Below are 24550 nucleotides of genomic sequence, written 5' to 3'. Positions count from 1 at the left end.
ACTCATCTGTTTCAGCTTTGTCTCCCCTTTTGCTTGGAGTAGAAAATAATTCAGAGGAATTACTAACTTGGGTTTGACACTGTAGGAAATTCAGAATGCTCCTGTTTTTAAAGTTTGGGGGGTTTTAACAATCTGTCCTGCATCTTTGCAGGTTGGAGTACATCTCTGGCCTTCCATCTCAGTTGGGGAATATATGACATATCATCCAGCAATGAATCTGGATGAGCTGTGTGGATGACTTCTGTAGTTTGAGGTGTTGAAGGAATTTGGGAGACTCCTATGTTATCTGTCAGATGTCACTTGACAACTTGATTTAATCCTCTCATCATACTTTTTGGTTTTTTCTCATGCTCTCATTGAAGGTGGGAGATGCCATTGGTGTAGCCAGGCTTCTGTAGTTGCAATAAGTTATCTAGCTACGTGTATGACGATGAGTGTAGGGATCACCTGAGAGAGAAAATGCTCTTTAACCAAAACAAGCCTTCAGGATTTGTTCAATATTAAATTAATTTCAAAAGTGCTCTGTCTGCTTCAGTGCAATTAGAAATCATGCAGTAAGACTGATCAGCTCCACCTTGTCGCGTTAATTGGCGCTGTTAATTCTCTTCTTGCATTTGAAAAATCTCTTTAATTCCCAATGGAAAGGTGGATTACACAATTCTCTCTAGATTAAGCAGTTGCACATGCACTTTCATCATTTGAGAGTTAGATTGGCTTTTTGAAAGTATCCCATCTTTATTTGAAGACTAACAAGTGGGATCTCTGCTCGGTTCCCAAGTGGATTGCTATCGGCTTCTAAGTTCTTACCGTGATATTATTCTAATTTTTCAACTCAGCCTTGGTTTTGTCTACCTTTGTAGGCGTACCGATTGTGTGAGGAAGCAGCCTTTATGTCTGAACAAATGTGACTAAGAACTGAATTTTGTTCTTAAGAATGCCACCTGCAAATTATAAGGCTGGGGCTTATTTTCCGTGGCCCTCTGTGCCGTCGCTTGGTCTAGAGTGACATTAAAAAAACCAAACCAAAACCCCCCCAAAAAACCCCAACCCAAAAAACCAAGCACATGCTTCTGAATGAAAATACCCTATCTGATTTTTATGCTGGGACTGGTTTTTAGCATGAATATAGGCAATGATTCTGCTTTCTAGCTATGTACTGCATATACACTAACTCACTAACTTAACCAAACCTATAGACATCTACAGAGGGCTTTTAATGTAGCTAAAATAAAGTAAATTACCAATAGATACGTATGAAAGACGTCATAGCCTGTATGAGAGACAGATGGTGGAGCAGAATCCTGCTTTAGTGATTAACTGAGGTTGGAAATCATTTCCTTGCACTGCAGCTAGAGCCTTGTTGAGAAGAGGGCCTGGTGGCATGTCTCCCTGCAGAAGCAGATGCCCACGCAGTTGCTTCTGGGCAGCCTTGGGGGGCCGGGATCTCCAGATTCTCAAAGCAGCAACAAAGCAGGGCTTAGCAGGTCAGAATTGATCTATTGAGTCCCATCTTACATAAACATCTGAGTTAACTGTCATGTGCTGTGGGATAAGAGATTCTTTGTGTGGCAGCAATACTGTTACTAAGGCAATAACCTTTATGCTAGATCCTTGCAACCAAAACGTTAATGCAGGATGAGGCCAATATAGAAGGGTAGTTATAATACTGCAGGAGTTTAGGAGTGAAGTTGCTGGGTAAAACATGTCAGATCACCACCAAGAACAGTGTTTTGAATTTCCCTTAATCCTTTTTCAAAAAATATGCTGGCAGCTATTTGATATAGATGGTTTTATAACCACTGCAGAAGTCTAAATGTAAAATAGCAATACTTTTATAATTTTTTTTAAAATGTGAGGCCCAAGGAAGAATTTCAAATTGACAGGTTTTTTCTGTGGGTTTTTTTTTTTTTTTAAAAGGAGCTCTAAAGTGCCCTTTAGAGTTAATAAAACCAAGTGGAATGAATCGCTGAAAAGCCTAAAAGTGAAAAGAAATAAGCTATATCTGTGAGACCCCTTATTATCTGTGTTCAGATCCTGGAGCCGCTGAATGCTGGTCTCTGTTGGGAGCTGTGAGGTAATGGAGCTCGCTGCCAAAGCAAGCCTGCCGTTCCCGTGCGCGGCTGGGAGGCGAGGACCCACCATGGGAGGGCGAGTGAGACGCTTCAAGTAGGACGCAATCCCTGCTTATTGCTGCTTTTTAGTGCAAAAATGCTGTCTGCTGTTAAAAGCTGAAACTGGTGAGCACTTTCAGTGAGTAGTCCTTCATGTGGAAATGGGAGGGAAAGCAAGGGAGTTGAGTTAACCCATTTCACATTATTTTAAAGACATTTTACCATAAGCTTCTTAGTTATGGAATGTAATTATGCCAAGGGAGATGGAAAGACTATGCAAAAAGTGGAGGAAATAACATTCTTCCCCACAATTGCAGTTAAAGAAACAGAAGATCAGAAGATACCTGCTTGATCATAGTCCGGTTGCCATCTGTTCTTGGGTGACTATGTCGGTGTCCCATTCGTATGCTTGTCCAGCTCTGGTTTTTAACCAGTCATGACTCTTTCCTTCCACAGTTCATGCTGGAAAGCTGCTTCTTTCTATTTGTATCTCAAATTTCTTCATGGCCAATTTGTACAATTAGTTTTTGCCCCTTTATCTTAAATAGCTTTTCTCACTCCATAGCATTTGCAAGCCTGATGTATTTAGCAACTATAAACTATAATCTTCTTTTTGCAAAGATAAACACATAAAATATTATCTGTGCTCAGAAGGGAAGCGTTTCTACATCTGCTCTGTTTTGGAATCATCTGTCTTGGATTTGTGTGACTAGAATTGCATTTCATAAGTTAGGCGAGTTCTGACTAACCCTCTGATGCAGTGGTGCAGATGTTAGTAATAGCTGTATTAGGTTAGCGGCTGGGAGTTACCACGTGCTTTAGTACTAAAGAAAGTTCTCTACATCTCACTGGCAGCTGATGCCCCCAGTTAGCAGGTGGTCATCAAAGAAATTATTTTTCTTTTTCTGTATCACCCCATTTCCCTTCTCAGTCATCTGTGTTTTTTAATACTCCCGTTTCTCCCTCTAGTTTGGGAATTTTTCTTAGCATTATGTTTGCGTTTTCCCATAACCTCCTGCATTTGTTTATTACATAATTTTTCTTAAGATTGTCTTAAAGCCAGCTCTTGAGAAACCGTTAGTAAACTTCCTTGGTGGTAGGCAGTATGGCGTAATCTCTTCTTCAGCTGCTTCTTTACCTGTTCCAGTTCTTACGCTACCCCTGTTTAACAGTAACATCCTATTTAGCATCATAAAATGTTGAGTGCACAGAGATTAACTTTACTGCTTTTCCTTTTGACTCACATTGAGTTTTATCCTGTTTTCCCTTTAATTATCTTTAATATTTAAGAATATTCAAAGTTTACAGATGTTTTAAGGTAGTATTTTCAGACGTCCTGTTACCTGATGCCCTGTTTATTCCTACTTCAAATCTGTAATAGTCTGTATAATATATTGGAGAGCCCGTCTGTGACTGTTGGAGCAAAAAGTACTCATGAAGCAGGCTGAATTTAGATACTCCATATGAGAAAGAGTTTGAAAAAGCAATAGAACTGAGGTATGAGTTATATCTTTATAAATGTGAAGTAAGGAGGTTGTTTGGTTGGCTTGAAAGCTTCAGGATCAGCACGTGGAAGGAATTGTTCCGGGGGATAAATTAACTTGATCCTTTAGAAACAGAGTGGGACGGGATGGCACATTGGGTGTGTGGTGGAGAGGAAAGGTCATTCCTCGTTTACGGAGAGTCACCTTCCTTCTGGGCTGCTGGATGAGAGGGAAGGTTGCGCGTTTTATTTTATAATGTTATTTTGGGCTAACGGGGTTTCGAGGCTGGGAAATACTTGGAGAGTTGAAAAATGTGACTGAAAAAATGTGTTTGGTTTTTTTAAAATTACATTTTGGCAATCTAATTTTTACGTGCCTAGCTGACTTATTAAGAAGAAATGTGATTTCTTCGAGCTTGACACCATAGTTTAAAGATACGGTTCCTCTTTATTAAATGTCAATATCTAGTTTGCCAGACTAATCATCATTCCAACCGTTAAACACAAAATTCCTTGCCTAAGTAAGATAAAATTTCTCTATAAATTACTTAGATGCTAGAGAATTGTCTGACAGAGAGGACAAAAATTGTTTAATTACCATGTAGTGATAAACCTATTAGAGTTGTCCCATTTGGATGGGAATTTCTGCATGCTGCTGTAGTAAAAACATCAGTAAAAGACTGTTTGTGTATTGAGAGATTGTGTATTTTAGCTGTCAAGCCTGACTGTTATTTAGGGAAGAGTGAGGGAGGTTACCAGCTTCTACTTAGCTAACAGAGGTCTTCAGCCAAAGCAAGACCAACCAACAACAAAAAACAAACCACCCCCCAAAATACATACACCAAACTTTCTTTTAAAAGAGAGAATGATACAGTATTTTTGTAAATTTTGAGTATGAATAGCTGGCTTGTTGGTCTCTGAGCCTGCCTAACAGTTAAGAATAGTTCTTTTATCTGTCCCATTAAGAGTGTATTATTTTACAGAGAAGTGGGTGGTATCCAACTTTACCCTGGTATTGGCCAACTCCCAGCAAATTCTCGCTGACATTATAAGATGTAAGAAATATCCACAAATGTTTTCTTGAATAATTAATTCTATAGTTCTTTAAGTCAGCGTCCTGCCCCCCGAGGCCCTGATATGCTGAGACAGGGTATCCAGCAGTCGTTGGTGATACTTTTTGATTATTACAACCCCACTGACACAAAAAATCTTTGTTTTCCAGGAATGTTTTTCCTTTAAAGCAATTGAACCGCCTTGCAAAGTTCTCCCTGCTTAATTGTTCTGGCTTGTTAACCTCAGCCTTGGTACCAGCTTTACCTCTGTCGGTGCAGGGAGCCGATGGTGGTCGGCGAGTCGGTGGCCTCTGGCACCCAGGGGGCCTGTCGCTGTGCTGCGGAGCTTTGAGAATGGCTGTGTGAAAGTAGGATGGGCTGGTCAGAGGAATAATCAGACCCAGTATATCTTTTTGTTACTTGGTGTTAAATTTGCCGTGTTTTGTCTCCAACAGCTACATCCCCTCGAGTTTCCTCGGAGCTCGAGCAGGCTCGGCCTCAGACAAGTGGGGAAGAGGAGCTCCAACTGCAGCTCGCGCTGGCAATGAGCCGGGAAGTGGCGGAGCAGGTCAGTTACCGTGTAGGTCTTCCAAAGTATCTATGCTTTGATAGTTGAGCCTACAATCCTGTTTCTTTTTCAATGGCAGCTTGGCTTTGCTCCAGGTGGAATAGGGGGAGAGAAAGGCCGTTTTGGAAGATGTTGCTCTCTTAATTTTAAAAAAATTCTCTTTTTAAAGAAACTGCAGCCTCTGAGCTGTTGAGACTAGTGGAAGATGACAGTCACTTTGCAAGAAGACACTGTGTGGGAGGATGTTAATCATCACAGTACTGAAGATGGTTTTCAGTTAGGAAGAACTGAAAACACGCCTAGTCCTGAAATCCTTCATTAATGGGGCAGCATAAGAAATGTCAGTGAATTGTGATTACAATGAAATTCTGAATGATCTGCTCATTCGGTGAGGTTGACTGGAACAGAAGGTGACCTGACACAAAGGGCTAGAATTTATAAAGAACTTGGTTTAAAATAACTTGGCTCCTAAGCTGTTGCACAGGTTATGTTATTGTGGTAATTCTTAGGACGCTCCTTCTGAATTTGGAGTAAATGCAGTAATTGTGGGTAAAGTTTACTGCATATTAATATGTAACAAAGTTATTGAATCTCAGCTATTGAGTGAAAATTCAAGTCAGCCAACTGAATGTAATATTTTAGCGGCTTCCTGTGACAATTTTAGTTTACTGCTGTGTGCTAGGCACTAGTATCTCCGTGCTTGGAACGGGAAACTATCACCCAGTAAACTTTTTTTGAGTTTTGAGTCATTATTGAGCAATAAAGTTAAAGAAAATAAAAATCAGAATCTATCAGTTGAAAAAAATGGCAAGGGAAATACCAGCTGGGGAATTAGTCAACTCCTGAAAGACATGATGCAAGCAAAGATATTTAAAGTAGTTGAACGTACCACAAACGTGGTAGTTTACAGATGTTAAAAACCTAGAAAATATGCATGGAATTGGCTAGATTAATTCACTTAGCCTTCTTTATAACAGTTGCAGCAGCTGTGGAGGGAAGCTGACAAAAGCCAGGAGAAGTAAAATCTAAATTACTGTGTCCTTCAGGGACGATTTGAATGTTTAAAAACAGGACATTTGAAGATGGGATGGTTACTGTGTCTTTCATTTCTGTGGTGTTTCTAGCATTGTAACTGAATTTTTGGAAAAAATGTTTGATTTGTACCCTTCCCATTAGGAGTAAAACAACACGAGGGTAGATTTCAGCAAAGTGGATGATGTTATGATCGCGCTGTTACACTGGTGTTAGAGGGTCAGGGTGTTCCTGACCCCGTTTGAGGCAAGAATCACAAGAAATCATATTCCCCCCCCCAATTTGTGTTATGTACAAGTTACAGCAAATAATCCTGGCAATCCCGCTGCGCGTGCCTGTGGTGCGTGTCACTCTTAGGGCGGCAGGGAGTACTGCCCAGGCCTTCCCTGGCAGTGTCCTGCCAAGGGGGCTAGGCACCTGGAGGGAGCAAGCAGCACAGTCTAGGCTAATGGTCTATATCAACAGTGTTGATTTCCTTTGCAGGAGGAGCGCCTCAGACGCGGAGATGATCTGAGATTACAGATGGCTCTGGAGGAGAGTCGCAGAGACACAATTAAAATTCCCAAAAAGAAGGAGGTAGTGCCTTCGACTAAGAAATTCCCGGTTATGCTGCCAAAAGCTGAAATACAGTAACACAAAATAGCTTAATACCGAGCTCTTTTATGCTTTTGGGATTGCTTTGTTGTATAGCTTAAAGCTTCTTCCATGTGGGTTAAATTTCAAACTACTAGTCAATGCAGGTGTGTAAAAGGAAAAAAAAAAAAAAATTGCTTCTTCACTCTCATGGGCTTGTACTTCAGATTGGTAATGCTCTTGATTAAAGCTCAGATTATTCCTGCCCTCAGCATACCACTCTCTTGGACCTAATGGATGCCCTGCCCTCGTCGGCACCGGCCCCACAGAAAACGGAGCCTTGGGGACCTCCAGCTGTTGCAAACCAAACTGATCCCTGGGGAGGATCCACAGTTGCAGCTACTGCCTCTGACCCGTGGCAATCCTTTGGTAAGAATAGGCTGCCAGAAGGAATGCTTATTTAAAAGTGCTTTTGCTTTTCAACGTTGAGCTTTTCAAAGTTTCTCAGTGTACAGTGTCGTGCTTGATAACAACAGTCTATAGTCCATTTTGATTGCTCCCTGTACTCTAGAGCTGACGTTCCTCTAACTCATTTCCAAGCAGAAACAAATGGAAGTTGCACTCTGTTCCTCCTTTTTAAGCAGCTGGGCTTTTGTGTGTGCATTTTGAATCTTAAGAAAGCGGAGAAGAGCGAAGCTTCCGTTTTTGCACAGCAAAACCAACTTGTCTCAGGATGGGATGATGTTTATGCTTTGACTTCTAGTTGTGACCAGTGTCGTGGGTTTAGACTCTTTCCAGTGTTTAATATAGTACTTAACCTAGGAGGGCCATAGATCTGAATTACCGTGTCCTTAATTGCTTCTAGTGAAATGTCGTTTGTACGCCATCAGAACCAAACAGATTAAATTGTTTAAATGGAGATTTTCGTACTAAACCAAACAATTGAGGTTACCACTTTAAATATTTGCTGGGTTTCATAAGCTGTTATTGCTAAATTCATGAACTCTGTTTCTGAAGTGAAAGATCCTGTGCTTCACATCTTAAAGAGCAATTAAGCCCACTTATTCGTGTGTTTGCTTTTGTGTGTGTGTGTGTGTGTTTTGCTGCCCATGTGGTGTGCTGTTTTCTAGATTAGCCAAAGCCTGTTCAAGGAGTTAGTCCTTTGAATAAGAAAGCTGATGGTTCCTCACAGTATACATTCAACTTGCTACATCTGTGGAATTGGAGCTGGATCTATTTTTTGTTAGCTTTGGATTTTTTTTCTTTTTTGAGGGCCCGGGGGTTTCTGTGCAAACGGAAGCGTTTTCATGAAGACTAACAGCTTAGTTCTGTCAGTTTTGCTTCAGGCTGGTGATTCTATGACCTGTGCTATAAAGTGCTTCAAAGTCACTTGCATTAGCATCCAACACACCACCATCCAGGTTCCTGATGAAAATTTTAAAGTTTAATAATGACAAGCGGGGTTTTTTTTTGTTTTCCCCCTTCTCATGGCAGCATTAAAGGCACCTGCACAGCTGCTGGGCCAACTCCAGTTCATTGTTCTAAGTGTAATCTGTTTCTTTTTCGGTGATAAACTGCAAGCATGAAATCAGAAAAAGTCCAAGTTTGGGGCCCTGAGGCTGTTCAGTGTATTTTTCCGTGGTTAAAAAACAAAGTCCACCTTCTTCAAATCTCATGCTCGATATATCATCCTCTGACAAGATTTCCTTGCATCAGTTGCAGCTGTAGCATTTCCTCTCAGTGGCTCCCAGCTTTATTAATACCATAGAACAATGCCTTGTTCCAGCTTGCTGGTTACTTGGCTCCCAAGGATAGTCTTGAAGATATAAGATTTATGAATTTGCTAATAAAAGAGTGACACATTAAACTGTATTTCTCAAATCCCGGATGTGCTTTGGCATTTCAGTGGAGATAATGGAAGCTACGGGAAGGTAGCGTTTGAATTTTGTGCGCTCTCTTTATGAAATAAAAGACATTTTTGAAAGCTTGCATTTATGGGAAGTGCTGCTGTTAGCATTTCTTGTGTGGCATTGCTCGTAACCCAGCACTAAGGGTAGATAAAGGAAATGTAAGTACCGGTGAGGGAATAGTTGGACAGACTTGGAGAACTTCAGCATTTCCTGGTCCAAAGTTGTAGCAAGACCATCCTGCCTGTTGATGAAACAAAGACTAACATTGCAAATCGGAATTTGTGCCACTGTGTGTAGCGTTGAATTGGTTTTCAAGAGTATTGTGATGCCAAGGGGGTTTGTATGTAGTTCTAAAAAAATAAAACAATATTCGATTGTAACTTGAAACCCACGTGGCGGTTAAAGATAATAGCCATGTACTGCATGGGTATTCCTGTCCTACTCTTGGATTATACAGTCCTTCTAATTTAGTAATTTAACCATGACTGGTTGAGAAGTTTCCTTGGGAAGAGGAAATGTGTTTGCATCTACTATCTGACTTGAAGGTAATTGATCACTGCAGAGCCATACGGGTTGTGCATTTAAAGTACTGAGTGCCCACTCCTGCACCCTGATGGCTGGGGGGCGGGGGCTGCAGGGATGGATGATGTAGGAACAAAGCAAGGGTGATACCTTCCAGCACAGCCCTGGCCCACTGCAAATCTGAAATGTGATTTGCTTCAGTGGTCCTGGGGTTTGATAAGCCAGAATAGTTTCATTTTATGCTAGAAGGACGAAGGGGTCACCTAAGCTGAAAAGCAGTAAGTCAGTAGGTTTGGGGAGGAAGAAGATAAAACTGGCAGAAAATTTGTATATATAGTGAGGCAAGTTTCCTTCTCTTTCCTTTTCCCTTCACTGCCTTAATTTGTCACTTTACACTAGGAAGCCCTGACCTTGTGCACAGTCTGAAGCAGTTTGCTAATCTGAATTTGTAGGAGTGGAGAGTTGTCAGCATATCCGAGTAAAAATGGGAATCCTGAACATACAGGCATTGGGTTTAAAAAAATACAGAAAAAGGTATAGGGAGGGGTATCGGTGGGCAACTTACATCGGTGTCAGGAGTGCTTACAAATGGGAATGAAAAAAAGCTCAGGGAAGCTGATTATATTTTTATAAAATAACAGCATAGTTAAAGGAGTTTGAAAACTGTTCCCTTTGCATCTTACGGATTTCCTTTCTTTGCCCAAGTCTTAATGTTGTGTATTTCATACCTCTTACAGGCTTTTTAGAAACCTTCTTCCCATGACTCCATAAATGTAGTCTGTGATTTAGGTCACCTTCAGTCCGATATTGTCTGTTGTGGTGGCAATGTCTGTAACAAAAGCAAGTTTATTTTCTTGTTGGAGCTGCAGATTTTTTAAATTCAGTTTCAAATGGGAGATTTTATTCATCTGTCTCGCACAGATTTTACTTGTGCTTGTTGTTCAGTATGTATGGCACAGATGCTGAGACTGATCAGTATTCCTGATGTTGAACTGCTTCACCTATTTATGTTTAGTATTAATTGGCAGTGATAGCTCATAAGAGAGATGAACCTCCAAGGAATACTTTCCAAAGTGAGACTGTACTGACTTGTGTTCCTGCTGCCTCTTTTTGCAGGTGCCAAACCAGCTGCTTCCGTTGACCCTTGGGCAGCACCAGCAGGATCCACAGCTCAGCCTCTGTCCAAAAATGTGGACCCGTGGGCTCCTGCTCAGCCATCTTCTACTGCAGCAAAATCTTCTGTGGATCCTTGGGGACCAGCACCTGCCAACAAACCTCTCTCCACTTCTGGTGAGAAACGGTCTCATCCCATATCCATGTTATTTGAGTAATGAAGGTGAAATCCGAATGATTGTCTTGCATTGCTTGGTTAAAAGAAGCTATGTGCTGAACAATTTGTAGAACTGGTCTGTAAAATAAATGGGAGTTGTAATAGCTAGCAGCAAAAAGAACTTCAAATGTAATTATTCTGACTTAGAGCTCTGAATTTGTGTTGCTTCTTTGTGCTCTGTCCCTTCTACATTCCCTTATCGGTAAGTGCGGGTGCATGCTGAACACTTACAACTGTGGCTGCTGTTGGGTTTTTAAATGGGTTTTATCTTTAATTAGACAAGGACTTAATTTCTGGAAATGAATGATACTATAATTTTACCTTTCATCATGATAAATAGCTATGCAGATGGATGCCTCTGCAGATGTAGATTGACAGGTAGCTGGGAAAGCTGTCCCTAAGCCCTTGTGTAGCAAGATGCAGAAAGTGCTGATGTAATTGTCTGTTCACGCTCTGTAACTAACGCAGCCTTGATGAACCTTAATACCTGGTATTTGCATGTTTGCACCGTGGTTAAATGCGTCCTGAATGCATTTTCTGCTAGTCCTTCATCTCAGTACATAATAAACAAAGGAATCTCAGAGCACTGCAAAAAGTTGCCTAATCAGCTTTTCACTGGGCAAAGGGCAATAACTGGATCATTATGAGAACGGTCCTTTAACTATGGTGGGTCTTTGTTCTTGATTAGAAGTCGTGCTGTTATACACATTCTTTGGTCATTCTCTTGGGTTTTTGTCATTTTGCGCTCTTTATGGAGCTAAGTCCGTGCCTTCTTTCGCTTGAAATATTTTGAAGGTTAAAACTAAAGCAGAAAAACATTTCAACTAATAAAAATAAAAGAGGGCAAACTTAAAAGCTTTTCAGGAGTGTGATTGTTCATTTAGGAGTGGTTTTTCTTTCTCCATTTTGAGGTAAGGGTGTGTCCACATTTTGAAAATGTTGTTTTCATTGGTTGCAAACTACAGGCGAGTTCTGGTGCTTTAGCTAACAGGGCCTTGCCATCTTCACTTGGCGTAGATAACCTTCTCTGTTGCAATCCTCCGCCTTTTAACTTCGGCAGCATAAGTCAAACGTCGCTTAAGTTGTAGAAATGCTACATTTGTCTTTGGTTCTGTATTCAGACGTGTGTTTTACTTGAGGGCCGATTAACACTCTTCATAGTTTAGGCTGTAAATTCATTGCTGTTCTCTTCTTCCGCAGCAATATATCCCTGTCTATATGTCTCTCTAGTGCAGACACTCAATAAAAACCCAGCACGTACCTCGCACTGTGTTTTAAAAGCACATTGCTCTGAATTAGTTGGCTAATCCTGCGAGAAAGGACAGTTCTCTGACATTAGCCTTCTCCCTGGTCCTGGGTAAGAGCAGACGCGCTCAAGCTGATCTGAACTGCTGCCCTGGAACCTGACAGAGTCGCTTCTTGGCAACAGTGATGGGTTAGAAATTGCTTTCAGTAGAATCAGGTATGTGATGCAACTGAAGATCTGTTAATGACAGGGCTGTCTTGTTATTTTGAACAGGAAGTACATCTTTTGACCTCTTCAGTAATTTGAATGGTACAGTTAAAGATGATTTTTCTGAATTTGACACACTTCGAACTTCCAAAAAGCCAGGTATGAATCAAATTCTTAGCATGTGGAGAGTTTGGGTGACAGTCTCAGCAACAAATGACTCTATTCTTAAATTTTATTAACAAACAAACAAAAAAATTAGACTTTCACAAAGGAAAAAACTAAAGCTGGTGATAATGCAGCAGTAAAAGCTGCTTGTTAACATTTTGGCCTGTGCATGAACTTGTGGGGAATGGGCCTTTGGCGCTGTAAGCCATAGAATTTCACTCTGTAACCTTTCACTGCATTGACCCAGATATTTGTTTGACTTCTAAATTTACAGTATCCAGCTTTTTTGGAGCATGGCTCATGCTCACAGAGTCAAACAGAACAACGTTGACGGCATTTCACAAATGTGTATATTCTAGGGTGTAACAATAGTAGGAAGATGTGAAAATACGCTTCTATGAACGCCTTAATTTATTTTTCTATTTGGTCATTAGTCACTAAAATAAAAACTGCCAGACCTTAATGTGTAAGTGCTTTGATACTGTGTACTTTCGGGATGGTTCTGCCTGAAAGAACGGTGACTAATTCAAAGCTGGGCTAGGCTGCTTTAACACAGAAGAGAAAACCTGGGTGGGATCTAGCTAGGAAGGGCGCAGCAGTGATGTAGTGCAAGGGCAGAAGGTAAAGCTTTTGAATATCTTTTCCTTGGAGACTCCTAGTACCATCTGTTGCAACACAGCTGTGAGAATATTTATCAGGGCAAATCAGGTAGCGCCTTCAGTAGAGCACTGCACCTCTGACTGTAGCTTCTTCATACTCTTCTAAAGAACATTTATCTGCTTGCATGCTATAAGGGTGTAACATGTACTGAAACGTTTAAGTCTGACTAATACAAATGTTAGATTTTAAAACATTGCTGCTGACAGAGACCTCAGGGTTTTCTTTGCTTGACTATGTAGATTAATAAGTTTTGTTTTTCTCTTTGTGTTGTTTCAGCTGAATCAGGTTCCACTTTGCCATCTCAGCATAGCGGTACCACAAGTCCCGATCTCTTTGATTCCCAGCACTCAAGCATGACATCAGGCAAACAAAGTGCGGCTCGGAAAACCCCTGAGTCTTTTTTGGGCCCCAATGCTGCTTTGGTGAACCTGGATTCGCTGGTGTCTAAGCCACCACAACCTGTTACTTCGCTGAATCCATTCTTGGCACCAGGTCTGTTTTCTGCACATTCCTTCAGTTTTCTCTTTTAGCTTTCCCTTCCTATAGAAAAACTCTGCATAACTCAGTCCTGTTTGATTTAACATAAGCTGTTTTGGGCTTGTTTTTCGTGATTGCTTCAGCCAACAGATCATGACGGAGAGCCGGAGGGTGAGCCATCATGGTTTCAAGGCATATGCTGGCCCCTGAAAGCACAGTTTCTACTCTTGCATCTGCAGCTGATCAGCTGGCTGAGCATGGTTTCTCTTCCACTTTTGCCCTTGCTCTCTGAAAACGATCTGTGCTTGGGCAGCATTATGTTATTAAAAATGGTTGAGCTAAAGCTGCCTGATTGGCAGAGCGGGCAAGATGTGAACGTGGGCCACCAGAGAATCCCTTGGGAAGGTGATAGGTAGTAGGTTCTTGTGGAAGCAGGTAGGAATTGCCCTTTCGCTTGTGCTGCAGCAGGCACAGTAGCACCTCTCACTGCAACCTGAGGTTCCAGATAACAAAACTCAGTATAATTTAGTGGATCGCTGGCTAGGCTGTCTTTAGGCTAGCGTGATAAACCAGTTTTGATCCAAACATGGTTTCAGTATATTTTGAAAACAAAATAGGCTGTTGCAGTTCTTCTGTAAACTGTCCCGTTAGAAGTGAGCCTTCACTTGTAGCAGACTTAGATGGTGACACGAAATACATAGATGATGTATGTATTTTTTAAAAGCTCTTCATATGCACTAAAATTTCTGTGTGATGTTAGTATGGCGTAATACTTCAAAATGCTCTTTCAGTATTTATTTTCTTCACTCTTCCAATGGAAAAAAAAAAAAGGCAGTTTATTGAACTCCTTGGGTAGGAGAAAAGCAGCGATTCTGAACAGCCTTGGCGGTGTTTAGCAAGAGGAAGTCTGTGTATCTGCCATTACTGGTTACTACAAAAGGTTTATAAGGGGTCACTGGGCCATGCAAATAACGCTATACATATACGGTAAAAGGAATTTGTGGTGTTGGCAGCGGTCCAAAGAACCTCAAACGCTGGGAGAATTATTCTCTGCTTTTTCTAGCACCACAGTATTTCGGAAACAACTTGTTTACTTTATGAATTCTTGTCAAAACTCAGTGCCAGAAACATGCACAGCTTCTAAATGGAGATGACTGGATGAGATCTTGAAGCAGATGCAAAAATCTGCAGCAGCCGAATTGCAGTGAAGGAGTTCAGAGAGCCTGCATTTCTCTCCTGTAATGCAAATTTTAAGTAGCATTAAAAAAGAAAAAAGAAAATGAGTGATCTGCGTGTCATGGTTAGGCGTGGTCCGGGGAACCAAACTTAGAGCCTGTCCCTCCGGTGACCGCTGTCAGAAGTGGAAGCTGTTGGTCAGCAAAGGGACGTTTTGTGGCACTGATAGGGTCAAGGAAGCAGACTGTGCTTGTGCACCAGTGCAGCCCCAGTTTGCCGAACGGCATCCACGCAGGTTTCTCCAAAGGGCGTTTTGGGGTTGGGAGCATGTGGGGATGTACAGAAGGCGCGTTCTTTGCCAGGAAAGATGATCTCCAAAACCTCGTGTTTGTGGAGGTGCGATCTCCTTCCCTTTTCCCCCTTCTTCTCTCAAAACTAGGCGCTGCTACAGCACCGACTCCAATCAACCCCTTCCAAGTGAATCAGCCTCAGCCACTCACTCTAAATCAGATGAGAGCGAGTCCTGTGATGGGAACCAGCCCTTCCTTCAGTGCTGTGCCACCGATAAGCATGGAGCCAATACCTCTGTCTTCCATGGCCCCAGTGCCTGTGGGAATGGCACCGATACCAGCTATGGGCACTGTGGCATCCATAACGAGGATGGGCCAGGGGCTGAACGTGAGCATTGCAGGATCAATGACCCAACCTCTTCACAGTACAGGAATCCCGCCGTCAGCGTCCCAGTCGACAAATACCACTAACCCTTTTCTCCTATAAAGACCCAATTAAAGGAACTTTCTTTTTCATAGTGTTTCCAGGCTGAAGTCTTTACAGCAAAACGAACGTGGCCTGTGTGGACTGAACAGTGTGTAAGAGACTTGGAAGTAGATTTGCAGTTTACAGTTATGATCTTTGAAGAGTTGTCTCTACTTACCAGTTAATCTAAATCTAGTCTTTGCTACAGATGGTACCTTACTTTGGCTTGTTGAGCATTATGTGAAATGTTCAGACTTTTCACCAAAGTTAGATTCTGCCCATTTTGTTACTTTGTTAATCATTTCAATACACTTTCTAGGGAGAACCCGCCATTTTAAACTCCATTGGCTATTTTGTAGATGTCAGATGATGTGCTGGATCCCGAAATTACAATTTCCCTGCATCTGTCACTTCCTACGCCCATATAATAGACCTGAGATTCAGAGTGCTAGTGAATGTTTTGCACATAACTATACACAGTTCTAGACTGTTGGTTCACCCATAGTCCTTACTCTTAGAAGAGAACGATTCGGAGGGCCCAGGTGGCTGGTTTTTATGCATTAAACATTGCAACGCAAACTCGCACTGCTTTCGTATCAGAGGTTTGACTGAGAAAGCAAGCTTGTCTCAAAAGGAAAACAAAAAAAAAAAACCAAACAAAAAAAGCAAACAAACAAAACCCAAACCAACAAAAAAAAAGACAAAAAAACCCCAAGAACATTCTCAAGTTGTCGAGTATAACGTGTGCCGTTGTATGCAGTGTTGAATTTGTACACTACTCTCTTAAGGACTCCTGAGGAACTCTCTGTGAGTGGCATGCTGCACTCGTGCTGAGTGAGTGTCCTGCTCTGTGCTTGTCCAGTACCAGCTTCGTTCGGAAGTTATCATGTGTATTTTGTTTTTATTTGACTTACAATGTGAGTTGAAAGAAAAGAGAAATACAGTGGGACAACTTTGAATTCAGTTTCACCGGGGCAAGCTTTAAAACTAATTCAGGCTTAACCTTGCTATATGCAGTTACTCTTGTATACTTTTGCACATATTTTGTTTAGTACAGTTTCATATTTGAGTTTGCAGAGTTACCTAATAGTCCTTTTTTTTTTGCTAATTTTTATAATGTGGTTCTTATTTAACTGTCTGGTTTTGATAGATTTATCAAGTCTGGCTGAAAAATTAAGATATTGGCAAATGTCATTTTTATGGTTTTAATGCCCTCTTATTTATGGTTTTAGCTCTTTGTTTCTGTAAAGAGAGTTTAAAAGGGAAGATTAACACTAAAATATTTACTTTTAAATGAAGTATTCATAATGCAAATCAAAACAAATTCTCGTGACTAATTATTTTTAGATGAATCGAATTTGAGCGTAACATGATTTAAGACTACATTAAAAAGAAAAAACACTAAAGTCGCCTTTCCCTTGATTTGTTCCCGTTTCCCGATGACCAAAATGGACAGACGTTTAGCCTTTATGAAGATCGGAAGAGAGGCTATTTTATTTTTTGTCTTGTAATACTTCTTGAGATGTTAAAAATCCTAATGTACAAACACGACTCATTAATTTTATTGACTAATTTTTCTTAATGAAAGGTGCACTCCATATTAATAACCGGCTCCATTTACAACTATTAATTGTAAGCCGAGCTATACATTTTTAACTTGCATGCCTGGACTCATCGGCACTAAAACCGCGCTCAGGTTTCGGCCGGGGTTTCTGGTGGAAACCTGGCCTTCTCAAAGACGGCAACGTTTCCGAGCTCTGCTTTCACAAGCAACGCCAGCATCCGCAGAGCACGTGGAAAGGGATGCCCGGGTCCTCGCTACTGCCTTGAGGGCATCTCTCTGAATGAACTGATGCATCTTGGTGGCCTTTCCCTAATTAGAAGGGGGCGAGGGGGGAACAGAGAAGCTGAAAGAAATTGCCAGAGTTGTGTGTTCTGGTGTCGTGATGCTGTGTGGGAGCGCAGAGAAGGGCGGGCCACCGCGGAAGGGACCGGGTTGTATCTTTTGGTGGGCAGGGGAGGCTGAAAGACTATCAGATCTAGGGTACAATCACAGATTTTAGCTGTGTAGGTCAGTGTAGCTCTGTTAGTACGTGGAATGCTAAATGTGTGGATGTTTCTATGCAGATTGTTCTATCCTCTTGAATACTGATGAATTTGCAAGTAGGATTCAGAAGATTCATCTGCTCTTGTTTTTATATAGGAGGAAAGAGAATTACTGTCCACACCCAGTATGTCTTTAAGAAAACAAAACAAAAAAAACCGCTCATGTTGCCTTTCAGAGTAAGGAAAAAATACTTTACTTTTTTGTTGTTGTTGAAGTTACTGAAAAGTGTAGACCAGGAAGGGTGTGATTCTTGCGGACTGGGGGGGAGGGGAAGCGCTTTCCAATTGATCTGTGGCAAGAATTATCCTTCATTATTTTTCCACTTTAATTTTATCAACAGCGGAATTGAGGTCACTCGATGTTTTTCCCGTAGTCTGTCACCCGAATGCAGCAGGTAGATGGGGTGTTGTCTCTTCAGCCAAAAAGTTCCAAGCGCCTCCTCTCCTTAAACGCTAGGTAGCTGTTTTTGGAGGTTGGCTGGGGTTGATAGCAAGTATTTAAAGCGATGAAGTCATCTACAGTTCAGAGTCACGATCTGTCACCGTGAATTGATGAAAACGTGCTGTTGGTCTGGTAGGCAGCCCTAGCTTAATGAAACTGCTGAATGGCAAATTGTTGCTTTTACCAAGCCACTTCTGTGAAAGCTCTATTACTTTTACATTACATAGCTCTATATAGAGACATATATCGCACAATAAACCGTGACAGGGCACTCTGAAGAGCGATCGGCCCAGACCGTGGCGCTCTAAAGCGTTAGGCGAAGGACTAGCCGCGCTGAGGTTCCCAGCCTGACGCGGGGGTTGTGGCAGGAGCCGAGTTCAAGAGCGATAAGCAGCGGCTTCGGTAAATCTGCCCGGTTCCCGGGCCGGAGGCGGGCCCGCGTCTCGAGGGCCCTGCAGGCGTGGGGTGCCGTGGCGGGGACGCCGAGGGGCGGCTGCTGTCCTAGCCGGGTGAAGCTTCGGTTGTGTCCAGAGTGGTAAATATCTCTTTGCGATAATTTAGCTGCTCTCCAGAATAATTCTTCCTCTCGCCCTCCCACTTCTTTTTGCACGGAGGATGTGTGCGTATCCCATCACATCTGCTCTGGCGTATTTCTCCAAATGCATTTCCCTCTTCCCCTTCTTTTCTCACTTGCAAATATTAAAAGTGCTTTTGATTTTTTTTTTTTTTTTAATATGTTAGTATCCCAAAATAGCCTTACTGGTCAAATTGACCAAAGATAAAGTGTTAAATATTTTGTAAAAAAAAAAAATAAAAAAAAATCTTGGCATAATTTTAAACCCAAAATAAGCTCAGTTATTTATTCAGTTTTATACGATATAGAAACTAGACTACATTGAGGGGACAGGGAAGGAAAACCGTGGTGGGTTGTGGTGTTTACAGTCTTTGAAGTCCCGTAGCTAAGACAACTATTGTTATCCATCTTCCCTTTTGCTGTTACAGTTTCTAATGTGTACTGTATGTATTAATATTGCACAAATTGTGGAGAAATATACGGTTTATTTTTCACAGCAGAATCTCACAAGACTCGCTTCCTTTACGAGTGTTACAATTTAAATATTTACCAAACTGTTTTCATAATACTGGGAGCCGGCTGCTTTTTATGAATTTGTGCTGACTATTGACATTATTTACTGTATAAATAATTTATCATTTGTACTATTGTATCATAATGTCTGTATCTTTGTGTCATTTTTCCCAAGCGATGTCACAAATGTGATAATTTAATAATGCCATCAGAACAGTGGAAAGACAGGGGGTTTGTAGGTGACTGGTCAGAATTAAAATTGTATTGCTTCTATTCCAGCCGTGTTGCTTTTTCAAGGCTCTGCGTAGTGTTTATAATCCCCTTCAAAGACACTGTCGCTGCCACGCTTGATTTTAGTTTTCAAGAAAGCCGATGGATTGGTCGAGGTGATTTGAGGTGTGTGCTGCGAGTCCTAGGTGCTAGGAGAAATCTAACCGTTACCGAGAGTAATGCTTCTTGTACATTGTCAATGTGATTGCTTCGATGCATTCATCGCTGTCCTGGGGCAGGCCTGCTCTTACTATGAGAAAGGAGGGTTTCTTATAGATCACGTAAATCGGAATCAGTTGAGACCTTACTAACTCAATAAAAATGAAGACTTGTTGTGTTGCAGGTGGCTGAATTGCTTCTTTAAACCGCATTACCCTTTAAACAGCGCTGTCGGAGGGATGATCGAGTACTGTCTCAGCGGAGGCTTCCGTGTTTACGTCAAGGCAGAAGTCTGGGGAAGGCGTGAGTTTTAAAGCCGTCGCTGATGGAATGAGGGTTGGGGAGCTGTGACAGAACTGCCTTTGGGAGCCCTCGCTTCCCGTTTTTGCCCTTCCCGCAGCGTTGGCTCTGCTCCGTCCATCGTCGGCCTTGCAGGTGGGGTAGCAGCGAGCCTCCCTCTCTCCAGCTGGGAAGTGATTTCAGCTTCTAATTCCGGACGGTTTAAATTGAAGGGTACTTCATTAGCAGGCTATTTCGAGCGCTGCCTCTCCAGAGCCCCTCCGGGTTTCCTGTAGTTACGGTTTGCTGCCAATCAGGCTGATCCCTAATCAAATACTTAATTTCTTAATGCTGAAACTGCAGTGGTGCTGGAGGCCTGACTATCGGAAGGGTGGCCTCGGGGAGGGGGAAAAGGATCTGTTTTGGTTTCAGATCTGTGGTACGGGGCTGGGGGTGTGCAAACCCACTGCCCCGCTAACGCTCCGGTTTCCCTGGAGAGCGAGGCCGGTCGGGTCTTTCGATTAATTTTGCTTCTGCGTTTGGGCCGGTGAGGAAAACAGAAAAGCCTCCTTTGCCGGGGCTGGCAGCCCAGATATCTGTTGCTTTTTGTGCCTCTCGCTTTCACAGGAGGCGGCTTTCTGCTCCTGTGCAGGAGCTCCTCCGTGTTTGTTGCTCCTCTGACCGGTCTCTTTTTCGATGTGATCAATGCTTCTTCACCGTTTTGCTCTGGCCTCTTGAAACTGCACATTGTAAAATAAAGCTGCTCGCTACAGGAGAGATCTAGGAAGGGCTCAGAGTGGAAACTTCTGTGATTACTCTATGATACTCTTCAAAAGAGCTGAATTTTGCAAGCCGAGGGCTTGCCGGAGGGAGCCTGAGCTGATAAAGGCTGATGAGAGAGAGATCGGGCTGTCGCTGAGCCTTCCTCTGACCTTGGGCAAGCTGCTCTCCCCCTGTCCCGGGTTTCCTCTTCCTCTTCTGTGAAGCGAGGTGGAATTTGCCGCCTCTTGCAGAGGAAAAGGCCTCTCTGGATAAAGCGTTATCTAGAGGCTCGCCCTCATCCGCACCGGGGTTGCCAAGGTGTTTGTGCTGAACACGTACATTGCCGTTACCTTTTGTTTGTGCTGGGCCGAGTGGGGCTCTGCTCTTTCGCTCGTTTTCATCGAAGTGAGAGAAAATGGTTTGGGCCAGCGCGTGCCATGGGTTTGGCAAGGCCTCCGCAGCTGCCCGCAATCTGCGTTTCAGAGAACAGACATGATTTATACAGCTCCTCACGTTAAAAACTTCCACGGTTTTCGAGTTGGCTTTCATCCGCCTTCCAGGCAGTCCCCTCCCTGTCCTGTGAGTTGGGACACAAGTGACCACTGATTTCATAAAGAGATGTTTGGGAGCTCGGGGTTGTAAATAGCGAAGAGCCAGTGTTGCACACGGTGGTATCAATCCTGTCTCTTCGTGTTTTGCTGTCGATCGATTGTACCCTGTAATTGCTGAAGACTCGGGGTTTCAGTGAGTGGAAGTTCCCGTTGGTGCCTCAGACATCCCTGACAGTTCCCCATTAGGGCGGTGAATTGGCAGCGGTCTGGCGATCAATAAGAAAAAAAAAATTTGGCATCCTACCAGCGTAACACAGCCCAGAGGTTGGAGTAGTAAATTACGAATGGGGGAGCAGGGAGATGCCTTGGGGGGAGATGGCGCATCCTCTGGCTTCACCGGGGGGAGCCCGGAGCTCTGCGAAACCCCGAGTGAGCAGTGGCACCCTCGGATATTTGGTAAATATCTCTTTGAAGAGATTGGGGGAAAATCTGTCCCTTCCCTGGAGGCTGTTTAACGTGGGACGGGGCAGGGAGGGGTTGCAAACGTTACTCCTGAGTAAACTGGGGGCCAGCAGGATTGTTACCTGTGACATGCATTGGAACTCGGGTCAAAAATGCTGTTGAAGTGCAAAATATTTTCAAAACACCTGAACATCTTCGTGGCCGCCAGAGAGCTGCTGTGTGCAGGGCACGGGTACTCGCAACACGTCCACGAGCGGAGGGATGGCGGCGGCGTGTGCCGCCAGGGTGGAGGGAGCAGGATTCAAAAAGTCGCCTGTGGCTGTTCAGCAAAAAGGAGCCTGGATGTGTTACAGGATCTGTTCTCAGCACTTGTGCCCCTAGTTGAGCAACTCTATTCCCGTTCTCAGGTGAAAGAAAATGGATGACGTTTCAAATAGGCAGAGTAAAGCAATGGTAAAGGTGGAGTTTGCTTCTCAGGTTCCTGCCTGCTGCTGCCTGACATGAAATCTCACCGGGACATCGGTGCTGCCAGCTCTGCGGTCTGAAAGCTTAAACATGCTCTGGGAGATCCTCAGAAGCAGGTACGGCGGCGTGGTTTTAAGCCCTGTTTAAACACTGCGTGCTAGAGCTGCGTAGGTCGGATCAGAGCTCGATCCAGCCCAGGGTCCTGTTGCTGGCAGCGGAGACCTTCCGGGAGCAAAGACATTGCGTTCAGTAGTCACCGACAGAGCTGCCTAATAACCCCTCTGCAAAACCACTCACCCTCCCGGACTCCGTGGCGGCCCGTGGCATCGCGCTGCGCAGCTGAATTAGGCGCGGGCTGGAGGAGAACCTCGTGCCCGGCTGCTGGAGCGGATGGAGGCGAGGGCTGAACGGCCTCCGTGGGATGCTGACTCGGCGCGGACTTGTCCCACCAGCCGTGCTATCGCTAACCCACATGGGATTCCCCACAGCGCTGCGGCTGAGCCACCTCTAGCGATTTCTAAGACGGAAAAATCATTAGACGCTTTCCTTGCGCCCCACCGGGGTGGGAACATGGAACCTGTGAACATCAGGCAATGGACCTGGGGGTCTGTGTTCTTCTTGAAGGGTTTTTTGGGCAGGGAATGAAACTGGGTGGTTTAACCAAGCTGAAGGGAGCCGGTTCTGCCTTGGTATAACAACAGCGCGTATGGCTAGGAGGCCATGGGCTGGCTGGGGTTGTGTTGGGTGACGGCGGTGGGGGTGTGTTGGGTTATTTTTTGCTTTTTTTAATGTCTTCATTAGCAAGTCTGGCACTAAACGTAGTGATATTCTCCGAGGTGAATTTGGGTACTTAAATATCTTGGCCTGAATAGAGATATAAAAATAGAAGCCTACAGCAGTTAGATGCTTCTGCTGATCTTCCCTCTGAAGGACAAGATACTGAATCACTTGCACCCTGCCGTGAAAGTGGGTTGCATTGCACCCTTGCTTCTCAGCAGCCTCCTTCCTGGGGGCTCAGGCCTGGCTTCAGAAGCCAAAGGATGGTTTCTAACAGGTTTTGTGCCCTGAAAGGTGGCCAGGCACTAAGAAACTTGCTTTCTCAAGCCGAGCCCTTGTAACCCGCCGTCCTCGTGCTCTGCAGGCTCTGCTCTGCTGCAGCGGAGGGTGCTGGGTGCTCTCCGCAGGCTGGCGGGAGCTGTGGTTTTGTGGTGGTTTGGTGTTTTTTTCCTATGAATGTGGAGGTGGTTTCTGGGTTTGCAAACACCCATGAATGCCTCACCTCTTGGGGTTTGAGCTCACCCGTTTGCTTCCCCAGGGACTCCCCAGCTGGTGGGAGAAGCCTTGGGGTTCCCCTCTGCAGCGAGCACCCTGCGGATGGACGGCGAGAGGAGGAAGGGGAGCAAGTGCTGAGCACTGCTTGCGGGGGTGTGGGCCGCACGGGCTTTGCTCAGCTCTTTGTCGCATTCTTGCTTGGGGTTTGCATGGCCTGGAAGGTGTTCAAAATCACCATTGGTGGCTGCTCCAGATGTGCTGCTGGCACGGGCTTGCGTGCCTGGACCTGGGGTCTGCAGCTCGGCTGGGTGGTGGGTGCAGGAGGGGTGGTTCATGGTGCTCTCATGGAGGGCTCAGTCCCTTGAGCGTGTTTGAGGGGTGCCCCGGAGATGTCCCGTGCGGGCTCTGCTGCAGCCACCCTCTCGTCCAGCTGCTGCTGGTGCCGTCCGCTGGCACTGCCAGACTGAAGGGAAAAGCCCCGCAGGAAGGTGGTTCTTGCTGGAGCTCTTGGACGCTGGTGGTGCCTGGCCAGTCGCAGACCCAGGCTCCGGGTGCAAGCCCAGCTCTGTCAGCGCTGGTGCTGTTCATCCCGTGCAACCCCCACGTCCCACCCCAGCTGTCCTGTCCTGTCACCCCACGGACCCGGGGTGCGGATCCAGGGTGTTTGGGCCCCCCCACCTCCCCGGGCAGCGGGTCCTGGCATGACGCTCCGGTGACCTTGGCACAAGTGGGTCATCCTGGGGCTGGTTTGTGATGGGCTGAAATGCTGCTGGTGACAGGCCCTGGTAGCGTTGGAGCTGAAGCTCCAATTTTTTTCAAATCTGGCTGTTCTGTGCTTCTGTGGTTTTGTGTTCTGCCTTTTTATTTTTTTTTCCTTTGGAGTATTCACAGGAGGTTCCTGCTCCCAAGCTGACACCGCTGCTGGGGAGCAGTCGCTGTCAGCTTTAATCCATCTGCGAGACTCTCATTTTCAGACGGGGATAACTTCTAGCTGCTGCAATACTGCTGTTGTAAAACAGCCTTGTAGCCTCAGGACAAAGCCGGTTTCTCAAGCGCTCGCTGATGCACAGATTTCTGGCTCGGTCCCGCTCCCTGCGAGGCTGCGCGGGTGGCTCGTGGCGCTGGGAGGTGTTTGCCCCCTGCTCTTGGGCCGGGGGGCAGTGGCAGGGCAGCCAGCACCATTGCATTGGGCGATTTTCCACGTAGGAGCGGGAGAAACTTGGGTGTCCTTCGTGCAATCTTGTCAACTAATCGTTATTAGCAACTTCCAACATCTTCCTAAATGTTGAAAACTGCCACGAGAGGGCAGGAGCTGATGCTGCTGTTTCTAGTTTTGGTAGGAAGGGCTGCGTCTATCGGTTCCTAAAGGCTATCGGAATGATTTTCCTTTCTCTGGAGGGTTTGATTCCCAAGCTGCCGTTCGGTTC

General features: G+C 44.3%; 1 protein-coding gene across 7 annotated transcripts in view; it reads left to right on the top strand.

Annotated features, from left to right (window-relative positions):
• The window catches only part of EPN2 (epsin 2), a 46435-nt gene extending 27259 nt beyond the window's left edge, over positions 1–19176 (top strand). For 2 of the 7 annotated variants that reach the window (XM_075104712.1, XM_075104714.1), the window contains 6 exons: positions 5102–5214; positions 7092–7248; positions 10368–10541; positions 12101–12193; positions 13136–13351; positions 14952–19176. In XM_075104712.1, the coding sequence (XP_074960813.1) occupies positions 5102–5214; positions 7092–7248; positions 10368–10541; positions 12101–12193; positions 13136–13351; positions 14952–15289 (1091 nt within the window). In that variant the 3' untranslated portion in view covers positions 15290–19176. Of the gene's footprint in view, positions 1–5101; positions 5227–6729; positions 6823–7091; positions 7249–10367; positions 10542–12100; positions 12194–13135; positions 13352–14951 lie in introns of all 7 variants that reach the window. The other 5 variants (XM_075104710.1, XM_075104709.1, XM_075104713.1 and 2 more) reach the window with 5 other exon arrangements.
• Positions 19177–24550: the final 5374 nt, after the last annotated feature.

Source organism: Phalacrocorax aristotelis, chromosome 10 (assembly GCF_949628215.1).
Source record: "Phalacrocorax aristotelis chromosome 10, bGulAri2.1, whole genome shotgun sequence".
Lineage (NCBI taxonomy): Eukaryota > Metazoa > Chordata > Aves > Suliformes > Phalacrocoracidae > Phalacrocorax > Phalacrocorax aristotelis.
This window is presented reverse-complemented; position numbering and strand designations above follow the sequence as displayed.